General features: G+C 46.8%; 1 protein-coding gene across 9 annotated transcripts in view; it reads right to left on the minus strand.

Annotated features, from left to right (window-relative positions):
• ACSL1 (acyl-CoA synthetase long chain family member 1) overlaps positions 1 to 13,487 on the minus strand; it is a 77,341-nt gene that overhangs the window by 40,188 nt on the left and 23,666 nt on the right. For all 9 annotated transcript variants that reach the window (XR_006216499.1, XR_006216498.1, XR_006216497.1 and 6 more), the window contains one exon: positions 936 to 1,050. Coding sequence is in view for 6 of the 9 variants with exons in the window: in XM_042982974.1 (XP_042838908.1) it covers positions 936 to 1,050 (115 nt within the window). In the remaining 3 variants the exon portion in view is untranslated. The remainder of the gene's footprint in view (positions 1 to 935; positions 1,051 to 13,487) is intronic.

A 13,487-nucleotide genomic window follows, 5' to 3' on the forward strand; every position in this document is an offset into this window, starting at 1 on the left:
AGAGGACTCTCTCCATCTCTGAGGACACATTAATAGAGCACCTACGGTGTGCAGGTGCCGAGAGAAGAGACAGCTGCCTGGTTCATGGAGCACTGGCTAGTGGGACAGGTGGGCAGTAAATGCCTCTGTTCCCTGGAGGGGCTGGTACAGAAATAGGTACAAGATGCTGGGGAAAGTGGGCATCTCCACCTGAAGGTAGGAGATGAAAACAAGGGAATAGGAAGGTTTTATAGAAAAGGTAAAAAAAAAAAAAAGCAATACGAGGTTTACAGGATTAGTAGGCATACAGCAAGCGCCCGGGGCTGAGGTAGGAAAGAAGCAGCTTTATGATCAGGAAAAAGACAAATGCACAAAGGCACGGGGTGATGAGAAAGGAGAGGGGTTCTGGTTTTGGGAGAAGTTCAGTGTGACGTGAGGCAGGTATACATGGAGCCTGGAAGAGAGAGAGGCTGGAAAGGCACGCAGGTGCACGGGGTCTCTTAGGCCACCGTTGCTAATGAAGCGCAATCCCACGGGCCAACACTTGCCAAGTGTCTCACGGAACACTGCTTCCTTGGGATGTCAGTGTTTATTTCTCAAAATATGGGTCTCATGCTCAAGTAAGTTTGAAAATGTTGGATTGGGTCCAATTAAACAGACCTTTTGACCTCAGGATATGTCAGAGCCCACAATGAGCTAACATATGTGTGACCCTCCACAAAATGCAGGACATGATGAAAACATATTCCACCACGGAACCCGCTCTGCCAGGGGATAAGCTGGAGGGGCTGCTGTGCTTTGGAGGTCACTCTGGAGAAGTTACAGGAGGAGACAGGGAGACCCGAACAGGTGGAAACAGGTGGAAGACGGGAGCAAATATGACTTTCTCCAGAAAGACCACTCATGCCGAATGAGAACCGTCAAGCATTCATCACACAAATCCCGCGAATGCTTACTTGACACCTGTATGCCCCGCAGGAAACCCTCGTACATGGTTGTGACATCATCATAGAAATACACCAAGGGCTCGTCGCCATCCAGTAGCACGGATCTCCGGGCACCATCACTACCCTGTAAAAAGACACAGACACGCGAGCGGTTAGAAGAAAATGTTGAAAATAAAAGGCCTCGCGTGCACGCCCGCAGTGCCCTGCAGGGGGCCCCTGTGGAGCAGCTGCTCGGTATTTGCTGAATGAAGGGAAGTGCAGGATTTGCCAAGATGGGGCATTCAGCTGGGGTCAACTCCTGGCTTCAGAGAAGCAAGGCTAAGAGGGGCCCTGGGAAAAGGAAACAGGGGAGCAGATGTCTGAGCAGGGGTCTGGCAGGAGGACTGGAAGCCTGCCACCACCACACACTGTGACAAGCCTCAAACCTCTGCCATCGACAGCACAGGAGACTGCGTTTGGGTCAGCTCTCGTGGAAATGACACACCATTCAGTTGTGCTTCCAAAATGCCATGTATATTCCTTCTGAGATTATTGCCACTGTTACATCTCTGTGTCAACAGCAGTGTAACCTGGTAGGAACTTTAGACGCTCACATAGCATCTAACAGTTAACAATCACCAGCTACAAAACTTAGGGAGGTGCAGGGACGTGTCTTGACTGCTTTGACTCGCTGCATTTGTAGGTGCACAGATTTTGTATCTCTGCGTACCCGTCTCTTTGTGGTCTTCCTTGGTTGGTGCAGAAAGTTTACCTCCTATCCACAATAACTCCTAACTAGTTGCAGAAGTTATCATAAGAGGAAGTAGCTCTCTAGGGGTGCCTGGGTGGCTCAGTCGGTTGAGCGTCTGACTCTTGATTTTGGCTCAGGTCACGGTCTCACAGTTCGGGAGTTTGAGCCCTGTGCTCTGTGCTGACAGTGCACAGCCTGCTTGGGATTCTCTCTCTCTCTCAAGGGGGTAGGGGGGTAAGAGGTAGTAGCTTTCAACCTCTGAGCCGCGCAGCCCTCCAGGGCCACAGAGATACTGTGGGTCCAGATAGCCACAGAAACACCAAGCATTCTCTAGGAACTGATAAATCAAAGCTCAACTACTATGATGTCAGAGCCTACAATTTTTTTCTTTTCAATTTCAGAGAGGGGGGTCTTTACATGTGCAATGGTCAGGAAACACTCTCTTGGGGAAATCACGCTACAATATAAGAATTTCTTGGTACTAAGAGAAAGGACTGTTCATAGTAGGAGAGATCATTTCTAGCACGAGATTTGAAGAAAGTAGATAGGAAAGCCTTCATGAAGAAGGGGGCAAAGGAGTAGGTCTCAGAGACTAGAGTGTGAGATGGAAAAACGGGACACATTCCAGCAGAAGAACCAACATGGAGACCTTTATAGGTAATGACGGCCAGAGAGATTTTGGTGGATTCTTTTTCTTCTTCTTCTTGTATTTTTTTGTTTGTTTGTTTTTAGGATTTAATTGGCATCCTTCATACTCCTCCTGCAAGCTCTCCTCCCAACCAATTTATCATATATGTACTTCAAAAAGAGCAATATACAGAAGTATATTAAGGAAAAAAAAAAAAAAAGACTTGTCCCTATTACCAGTTTGATGAGTTCCTTCCAGACTTCTTCTATGGTCTACATTTATATAAAGTCTTTCATTATCTACTACATATCAAATACGTGTTTGAAACTTGCTCTAAGGCTACTAATAGCTTTCTGGAGTAAATATCATCCAATGATATATTTTCCAATTGTCACACAGTCTTCTCTATCTTGGCAAAAACTTTCTAACACCTGTAGCCATGATTCCAAACATAATTATTAATTATAACACACTACTTTATAAAGCAGTTATTCTTTGTGTGTATAATGGTGGGAAAATCTCTGCACTGTAGACTCATGATTATTACTCAATCTCTCCATCTGTTTGTTTTGCAAAATGGGGATACCGTGTGTCCACGTCCAGGGTTATTTTCCGCTAAACAAAACTGGCCTTATAAAACATGAATATGTAGAATACTACTCGGATATCCTATAATATGCCATAACTATAATACCAGTCCTTCTTAGACTGTATCTTTTCTCCAACAAATACTCAGATTAAAATTCAGAAGCGATTTTGTTGCTTTATATTAAGCATTGGAAGCCTTTTCAATCCAGGAAGCCACCAAAAAGACCCAGGGCCTCACGGCTAAGGTAGGGAAAAAAGGCGCGAGGGACTGAGTGACAGAAAGCTAAGAAAAGAGGCATTATCAACTCATGGCCGGGATGGACAGGCAGCGTGGTAGCCCACAGGGAGGTCCTCATCACCTCAGCCTGGGACAGGGTCCCCTACACCTCTTATCATGACCCTCATTCATTGATGGTATCCCTCAGTGGTGTCTCTGCTAAAGCAATACTGCCCTCCCCATGCGTTCTGCTGAGGACCCTTATAGCTGTCAATGGGTCAGATGGGAATCAGGCGAACAAGACTCAGAGCTTTTTCTGAAGGAGCCCAAGTCTTATTCTTACATCACTCGAGGGGCTCCGAAGAGCACCAGCTAAGCAAAGAGCACAGAGGAAGTCAGAAAGAATAGACAGGAGTAGCCTGGAGTCTTGGGAGCACGGGCTCACCCTCAAGCTGAAGTCCTCCAAGGATGGTCTGGGGAACACCAGGCCTTTGTGAGGAAAGCAAACTAGCTAGCCCTGCGCCAGATGTACTGAATCAGAAACCCTGGGGGTGTGATCCAGCAGGCCGTGTTTTAGCAAGCTCTCCAGGGGATTCTGGTGCACGATATAGTGACAACCACCAGCCTGGAGGCATTAGGATCCCAGCAGGGATGTGGTGAAGATCCGAGTAATGCTTCAGAAAGAAATCTACAAGAAACCTGCGCAGCCTGAAGAAAGGGAGGGAGGGAAGTCCACTCATTTGGACCTGAGTGAGGGCAGTGGCAAGTGGGCATGGGGAGAAGGGTGACCCCAGAAGCAGTACTGGCTAATGAATGGGATTTGGCAAGTACCTGGGTGTAGGAGCAGAGAAGGAGGTCTAAAGATAGCAGTTCCATTTTTTATCAGAAACAGAAGGCTGGGCATGGGGGCCAGGTTTGAGAAGAGAGTTAGCTAAGCTTTGGATATACGGAGACAATGTCCCTCTCAACACAGGTCAACTTCCCAAGTCCTATTTTGAGAATCCACTGCTGTAGAGTATAATTTCACAACAAACTCTGGTTAAATAATTCTTGAGTGAAGGTTAATCTTTTGGTGGTATATAATCTTCAGAACTTTGAGAAACATGGAGGTAAAACAGCCAAATCCAAGTTCAAGAAGTTAGTCATATCCCAAACATCCCAAATCATCTTAACAAAGTAATCCGAAGACAAGATATTTATTATTATTCTAATTAGCCATTAGAATAATTAGCAGAAGTTTGAAGAGGAAGCAGTGAAGGAGTTCTATGCCAAAAAGGCACACCGATTCGGTGAGACTGGATAAAAGGTCACACTCACTGACTTGTAAGGCAAGTCTGTAATTTCAACAGAGGAGCCTGAAATGAAAGGGGGGGGGGGGCAGGGAGGGCACTAAACAAGATCTATGCTTTGAAATGTGTCGCTCTGTGAAATGAGCACGCATTCCCCTGAAGAATCATCATTTTTGATGTGCATACGTGTTACCATTCTTCTCGAACAAAAATGTTATTTGTAAACACTGGGTGTTAGCAACCTTACTTATGCCTACCAAGGGGAGGGATTGCACAGAGCATTGGGAAGCCCAGCTATAACCACCAAGCTCAAGATGTCTGTATGTGCTACAAATTCGAATCATTTCAAAAGAAGGGTATTTCATTACTGGGTCGTGCAAGTACATTTAGCTATTTCTAGGAACATCTACTTAAATGGAAAAAAAAGTACTTTAAACTTGGCCCTTCTGGACTTCTGGTATAAACCTACAGATTTGGGGGCATGGGGGTGGTTTCAATGGCGCTCAAGAAACGGAGAGCTAAACAGACAACCCCAATTCAATGTGCAGGAAATCAGTCAGTAAGATTGAGTGTCAAGGAGGATTATGCTATACGCTTCTTTAATGTGGTTTTATAGGTTTTCCAGCTAAAAAAAATAGAAGATGATGAATCAAACACACGATGGGCAAATCACTGCTCATGAGCACATTCTGCAACATCTATAGAAGCTAAGGCTCCTCTTGAGGTCAGTCTCCCCACGTGGGCTGAATTAGGAAATAAAGGTTCAAGTTCAATCCACTTAGGGCCAATAAGGGCAGGGCCACAGCGGACATCTGCACTATCAGTGGTCCCCAAGACCAGAACCCTTGCCAATACAGGGATGCCTTGCTTTCTGAAAGTTCATTTTATGGCACTTTTATGAAAGACCCAATGAGTACTTGTCTGTTTTCACTCACCGGAAGAAATCTGAAGAGGAGTTCTGCTTTTATGAAAGAGCTGTTACTGTACTAATGTAGGTGTTTTATAAAAGGGAAGTGGCTAACTTGAACTTTTGGAAAATGGCGGACGCTCTTGACTGATGCCATTTAGACCTACAGAAGCTTTCACGGGGGCGCTCTGCTTTCGGATAACAGGGGAAGCCTGTATTTGACAAAAAGGACTCTTGATGGTGATGGTCATTTTGTGCGCTCTCATATCTAAATGCAAAACAAAATGACACCCTTGAGGGTTTCTGAGGGTTGGAAAGACCCAGGCCTTAGAAACTGTGGTGTCACTCACCTCAATGTGGGCCCTGACAGGCAAGTTCCTCCTTTGTTACTACTGTTTAGTCCCTCTAACGGGGAAGGGGCCGGAAGACGGAGGGAGACACAGGCGGGAAGGAGAACAGAACAGTGGTGTAACTTGTAAGGAGACTGTTGAAGACGCATGTGGATTTTAATGTTAAATCCGTCTCTGGGGGAAAGGCTCCAGATGGAATCACAGCCCTGGGTGGGGGGGGGGGGCCATGGTGGGGCTGGTGGGGAGACCTTTTATTTTTTTATTTGCTGTTGCCGACATCCTCCATGTGAACTACTCTTCCCAGCACTGGCATTTTTACACGTTTTTACGTGCATCTTACCCTCCGCAGACCACACTGTCTGCTTCTTTCTAGAAACAGGCACAAAACTACTCTTCCATCCAGTGACCTCTTGGACTCTCTGCTGTATCCAACCAGGGCCTGTAAAGGCCAGCCAGTAAGTGGCCTTCCAAACCATGTTTCCCGAATGATAAGAGAACATCTAAAACACACCTAGATGCCCCATGATAGGCTACACCGTAAATGCCCCCGCGGAGCGAAGAACCCTCAGGCTCACCGTTGATGCTCACCCTTTAACTAGCTGACTTCCCCAGATCCTTTCCGCCCAGGGAGTAAAGAAAGGGCGGAACCACCACGTCAGTGCTGGGTTCTGTCATCTGAGTGCAGGAACGACGGAGGGTAAGTATTTCCTGAGCACCTGAGTGTAGCCAGCCAGCCACTCCACAGGTGAGCGAAGAGCCTGCGGGGGAGGCTTTCATGTGACATCTCAAATGTTGTCCAGAGACACGGACATCCGATACGGTGAGAAGTTTCTTTGTGGATCACAAGCAGGGTTCAAACTCGCCCCCACGCTGTTAGTCTCCATCTTAGAGGAGCCGGGCCCGGATCATAGATGGCCGCCTGGGTTTCTTCCGTTCTTCAACACTTTCCTCTAAAGCCCTAGAACACCTTCCATCTCACCCCTAGTTCACTGTCCTGTTTCCTTCTTCCTGAGCACCTCCCCACTGCCATCCCAAGGGGAGGAGTTGCTTAGGTTGGGGGCTGGGGGGGAGGCTGACAAGCACATTTCAAGCTCATCACCAGGGGAAATCGGCCAACCACAGAAGGGCAAATGGCACCCTCCCACCTCTGCGAGAGGGAAGAAAGTCTGGAGTCACAAAATCCAAACCCCCACAAACACACATTGTTCCAGCAAAACAAAACTGCCTATAACATCTCTACATGCCTGCCATTTGGAATATGCGAAACATTCTGCCCCACTTCTGACTTCTAAAGGGAACCGGTGTCTGTTTCTCATCCATGGTTGGCCTTCTAAGACATGAATGCGAAGCAGGGATTTTTTGTCGAGAGGCTCAGAAGGGTTACATTTGCCATTTTTCACTTGGCACCCGTTGACCCTGCTTGGGGGACGCTATTTTTAAACTTAAATAAATATTCCAGCACACGCGTCTGTCGTTTATGAACATGTGTATGTTCCCTGCTTAATGAAGCCTGTGAGAGGCAGCATCATTTGTACAAAATCAAATCGTGTTCTCAGACCTGCTTTACCATATTCCTGTTCGGTGAACTGAAGCTTTTACTGCCAGGTTTACATGGAATCCAGAAATAAAAAAAATTTCCCCCTAAAACAATCACCTTTCTTTCTTTGAATTCCTCAAGGCAGCTACTTAATACTTCTGCGGCCTAGTCTTGGCACGAAGATCAGAAACCTGCCTTCAGTTCTCTGCAATGCCCGTCTTTCACTCTGCAGCCCACTCACGCCACCCACCGCTGCCCCATGACCATGACCAGCAGTGACACTTCTACCGCCTCATTCGAATCACTGGTCACTTCTAATTAGCAGACAAGCCTCAAAACACAGAGAACCTCAGTTACCTTTTCTGCAATGTGAGTGAAGACAAAGTAACCAACGAGGTTTGTTATACTTAGTTACGAAGAAGCCTGTTTCGTTTTGGAAGAGGTGCTAAAGTTACCTAAAGGCATGAAAATGCTGACGTTCGTACACTCCCAGAATATTAGGTCTAAACAAAGGCGCCCCTCCAAATACATTCTCTGCATCCACCCCCACGGCCCCAACTGCTAGGGCCGCTGGCTGAAAATGCCCTCGGATGCCATAGCGCTTTAGAAAAATGCATTTGAAAACTCTCTGAGCACCAGCAGGCAAGCTACTAGGGGTAAGATTAGAAAGGCGGGGTGCCCGGGTGGCTCAGTCAGTTGGGTGTCCAGCTTCGGCTCAGGTCATGATCTTGTGGTTCGTGCGTTCGAGCCCTGCATCAGGCTCTGTGCTGAAGGCTCAGAGCCTGGAGCCTGGTTCAGATTCTGTGTTTCCTCTCTCTGTCCCTCCCCGCTCATGCTCCGTCTCTCTCTCTCTCCCTCAGAAACAAATTCAAAAAAATGTAAACATTTTAAAAAAGATTAGAAAGGCAAATCTTTGCCGACATCTTTATTTTTTTTATTTATTTTTTTCAACGTTTTTTATTTATTTTTGGGACAGAGAGAGACAGAGCATGAACGGGGGAGGGGCAGAGAGAGAGGGAGACACAGAATCGGAAACAGGCTCCAGGCTCCGAGCCATCAGCCCAGAGCCTGACGCGGGGCTCGAACTCACGGACCGCGAGATCGTGACCTGGCTGAAGTCGGACGCTTAACCGACTGCGCCACCCAGGCGCCCCGCTTTGCCGACATCTTTGACCACATGCACAATTATTTTCCAATCAGACCAGAGAAGAACAGGCAGTGGGGAACAAGGACTAGAAACCTGCAATTACAAATGGCAAGTAAACGAAAGCTAATGCCTAAAAACAGGATTTGCACAAGCATTACCCGCAGGGAGGAAGCCAGAGCATCAAACCAGGAGATTCTTCCAAAGTCCTGCACGTGCTTCTGCTCCACCACTCCGAGTCTTGCCGGAGATGGGAATTCTGTTTTTATCAATGTTTGTATTTACAAGTGACTGCAGAAACGACTAGACCGCTCCTAATATTTCTCCTTTCCTCGTCATGCTCACCTGCTACCTCCCCCTGGGTTCAAATTCGGGAGTCTAACGCCCCCTCTTACAGATGCTCTGCCACTTGTTGCACAGACCGTGGGGCCGGTGTTAGTTCCACCATCTGACTGCACCTGCCCTTCCCAGACAACTTCCCTTCCTGCTCTGCCCTCCCAGCTCCCACTCAGACTCTCCCTGCATCGCTGCCTCACTGTGGAGTTTGGTCCTACCCCACTGGACGACAGCACCCCCACCCGGAACCAGCCCCAGCCATTCAAGTCCAGGGTATCGCCATGCTTTGCCCTTTGTTTTTGTTTGTTTGTTTGTTTGTTTTTTGGTTTTTTTGTTTTTTTCCCCAGCCTTACTGAGGTGTAACTGACAAAAGTGTGAGATACCTAAAGTACACGATGTGATTTGATGTACGCTTCCATGAGTCAACTTCTTTTTGGCATTGCCACTTTTGGCTTTGCCAATGTCATTAGCCCAGAGGTAGACACTTTGTCTCTGCAAGTCCTATGTGAGGAAACCATGACATTTATTGAGCAATGCTTCCACAGGCCAGATATGTTCCATTTAGTTTGCTTTTTTCGGGGTTCTTATCAGAGAATGAACCAGCGTTTTGGCTTTATGGCATGAGAACAAGTTGTCCTGTTAGTTTAAGGACAACCCGCACCCTCTGCCAGGGACAGAAGGAGACCTCAAGAGGACCGCTGGCCAGCTTACAAGCTGCATGAGGACAGCAGCCTCTTCTTCCAGGTATTGGGCGCATATCACATGGCAGATGATCAAGTGCTTGCTGAAGGGAGGCCATCAGATAATTACCCTGTGAAGCATGGAGGATCGAATCCAGAGTGTCACCTCCTATAGCACAGGCTTAAAATGCTAAGGCAAGGGGTGCCTGGGTGGTTCAGTCGGTTAAGTGTCCGACTCTTGATTTCAGCTCAGGTCAGGACCTCACAGTTGTCGGATCAAGCCCTGCATCGGGCTCCATGCTCAGTGTGGAGCTTGCTTGGAATTCTCTCTCTCCCGCTCTCTGCCCCACCCCTGTTCGTGTGCACACACGTGAGCTCTCAAAATAAATAAACTTAAAAAAAAAAAGAATCAAATCTTTTTTTTTTTTTTAATTTTTTTTTTTTAACGTTTATTTATTTTTAAGACAGAGAGAGACAGAGCATGAACGGGGGAGGGTCAGAGAGAGAGGGAGACACAGAATCCGAAACAGGCTCCAGGCTCTGCGCGGTCAGCACAGAGCCCGACACGGGGCTCGAACTCACGGACAGCGAGATCATGACCTGAGCCGAAGTCGGCCGCCCAACCGACTGAGCCACCCAGGCGCCCCAAAAAGAATCAAATCTTAAGGCAAGTTGCTAATCATAAATATCCCAACATGTGGATGTATCAATCTCAAGCTTTTACGCCAAAAGGCCAGCCAGCCAGCATGTGCCTGAATGTCATGAGATCATTTGGTGTGGAAGTCATCCAACTTGGGAGCCAAGATGAGTGATCCCCAAAGAGCCGATCCTGCGTATTGAAAGATATGAACCCACACTAGAACCAAGGTCCAGTAACCAACAAGTTTAAACAGTGAATCTGTTATGGACTGACTTGTTTGGTTACCCAAGGTAAGTCTGAAACTAAGCTCTGATATTCTGAAAATGAAGTCTTAAGAAAGCTATGGACTTACTTAGAGATATAGAAAAGTTTTTTACGTTCTGCAGTCTACTCCCTTCTCTAATATTCAAAGACAAGGCAAATAGCTTGGGTTTTCATTTAAGTACATCATAAATCCTTCCGTCTTAATTTGGCAAGTGAGCCATTTCAATGCTTCTGACATCTCTCACCAAATCTAGGAATTCCCATACTCTTTCCACTTCCTCCTTCAGCAATTACCTGGATTCTCATTTACGCTTTGGAATGGTTTGGTGCCTCAATCCCCTAAACTCCGGTAGGTGGACCTACGACCGACCGGCACCAAGTTTTGCTCTGACCCTATCTACATCTGACCTGGGGCACGGGCAGAGGATGCGGGGAGGCAGAAGCTCACCAGAAATCCGGTTTTGCCACCGCCGCCCCGGCTGTGACAACACTATGCTCCCGGCCCCGGCCTCACGCCCACACCACCCCGCTTTCTGCTCCCACACGCATCTCGTGTGTGGAACCTCAGCCCCCGTTCTTACGTCACCAGCCCCGCTTCTTCCTTCCATCTGCATTACCTTCAGACGGTTTTGCCTCCAATACCCATTTTCAGAAGAGCCTGCTCCTGGGTTCAAAGGTCTAACCACTGACTCTTCAGATTAATCTAGACAGACCCCAACTTTATTATCCTCCCCCACCCCCTGTAAAGCCCTATTACAATACCTGACTTTCAACCACTGTAATGAAGGCAGTATAACAAAGCTCTAGATAGTTCACTAACTATGTAATATAATTTCGCCTCTTGGGACTCAGCTGTTTTCCTGTGTATAAAACTTGAGGGTTAAAAGAGGAGGCCTTCATAGAAGAAGAAAACTAACACTTACTGGACACTCGGTATGGGCCAAGTGGACCCTCTGCAAGTATCTAGGCAGTCCTCTTAACCGTGAGGGAGGGAAGGATCTATCACTTCTGTTCTCCAGATAAGGAATGTGAAGGTCAGAAAAGTCAGGGGAACTTGTCCAAAGCTGTCTTCCTGGTCTAAGCAGAGGAGCGAGGTCCAGCCTCTGCCAAATCCGCTTGCTTCTCCGGTCCCTTCTAGCTGCATCACGCTCTCCTATGTCCCTAAGCTGCGACCACCAAGGTCTGGGCCCCTGACTAGCCCCGAAGGGTTTCCGGTCACTGCGGTTAAGGTCATCTTCACCCGGGGGACATGGGGATCTCAATCTCGGCCAACAGACAGAGACCAGCGGAAACCTGGACACGTGTGAATCACTTGTGAAAGTGAGTAGAGACTACACGGACACAGAGAAACTCGCTTCCCCCCGCAGCTTGGAGTTAGGGAGCAGAAGCAAAAGAATTCCGCGGAAGATGGAACTCCTCCCTGACACGCAGGGAAAGGCAGGCCTTCGGGTCACACTGCTGACACACGGTGTCAGCTGCCACCACAAAGGCACGGGCTCGGCCCTCAACATAGGGTCCGGATCACACCGTGTGTGAAATTGAAGAGACACTTGTTGGACTCAGTTCTGAACTTCAGCTTCTCTGTCCCGTTCTGCAGCTTATGGCCTCACTGCTTTTCTTACACGGGGCACAGCACGGTGCTAACGTCCTCTTTATCACCCTTTTTATTTATTTATTTATTTATTTATTTATTTACTTACTTACTTATTTACTTACTTACTTACTTTTATTTATTTTAGTTCATCCAATTTCTTTAACAGGAAGGGAAATACCACCATAGCAAAATATTTTTTTCTTCACAAAGTAGCTTAGAGAACTATAAATGGGATGTTACTTTTATTTTTATTCATTTGTTTCTCTTGTCAAAAGGCTGACAATTTAATTATTCCCACTTTTATGCAGTTCCCCAAGACAATAATTGACTACTTTCCTTCACAGAGGACACCCTCTACATGTCCACAAAATCAGAATCTGTTTTTTCCAGTGTCACCCTGACTTCTAGAAGGAAATGTTAGAAGCTGTAACTTCTCAAGAACCTCCGGGCCACAGCTTTAAGAAGGTGTAGTGTGGAATCAGCCAGTGTGGCTGGTATCAGATGCAGCAGAACCAAAAAGTGCAGACGCCTCATCTTAACACCCATGGAAGGTTTATGGGAAGAGGAGGGTGGAAATCTGGAGGCGAAATGGGGGCAGGGTGGGAGACCAGGGTGTGGACTGGCAAATGGCACTTGTTTTCAAAGGAACAAAGGAACAAAACAACAGTATTTTATTCTGACGATCAGTTCCTACATCGGTGCCAGATACACAGGCTCCTGATGAATACTTAATGAAATGAATTAAGTGCTTCTTTCTGCCACAGAACTCCTTATGACCACGCTACCTACAGGAAAGCACCTGTCGTTATGGAGCATCAGAGCTCAAAGCTTGTCTTTATTTCAGTATTTTAAGTTCTCTTTTTAGAAATGCAAAGCAGGGGAGCCTGGGTGGCTCAGTCGGTTACGCGTCCGACTTTGGCTCGGGTCATGATCTCGTGGTTTGCGGGTTCGAGCCCCGCGTCGGGCTGTGTGCTGACGGCTAGGAGCCTGGAGCCTGCTTCGGATTCTGTGTCCCCCTCTCTCTCTCTCTCTCTCTGCCCCACCCCCACTCACTTGCTCTCTATCTCTCAAAACAATAAATAAAATCTTAAAAAAAAAGAAATGCGAAACAAATTTTGTATCTACTCCCAAGACCGACAAATTCTGAAAATCAAAGCTGAATCCAGTTCTGTAGGCGAAGAGAAAAATCAGGGAGACTCTACCAGGTAGTGGAATTATAGATTTTAATTTTCTTTGTGCTTATCAGTAGTTTTCCACCGTTCTGCAGAGAACATGAATGCTTATTTTAATAAGTCTCAGAATGACTTTATGCTAAGCTGGAACTTAAAAAGCACACTGTAAGTGCCTCCACAATTTCTCATACAATTAGAATTAGGCATTTACAGTTACTGCTAAATTATAAATATCTTAAATCTGCACTTGCCAAGTACTCTTTTCATAGCGATGGCGATGCTACCCTGAGGCACCAGGTCCTCCGCCAGAAGAGAAGGAATGTCAAAAACCCCACACTCATGTATTAGAAAAATTAAATTCTACTCCTTCTTGGCTTGTTATTAGCTGAAGTGAAATTTTGTTTTTTTAATTTTTAATGTTTATTTATTTCTGAGAGAGACAGAGGGTGAGCAGGGGAGGGGCAGAGAGAGAGAGGGAGACAGAA

This window comes from Panthera tigris, chromosome B1 (assembly GCF_018350195.1).
Source record: "Panthera tigris isolate Pti1 chromosome B1, P.tigris_Pti1_mat1.1, whole genome shotgun sequence".
In the NCBI taxonomy this organism is placed as follows: domain Eukaryota; kingdom Metazoa; phylum Chordata; class Mammalia; order Carnivora; family Felidae; genus Panthera; species Panthera tigris.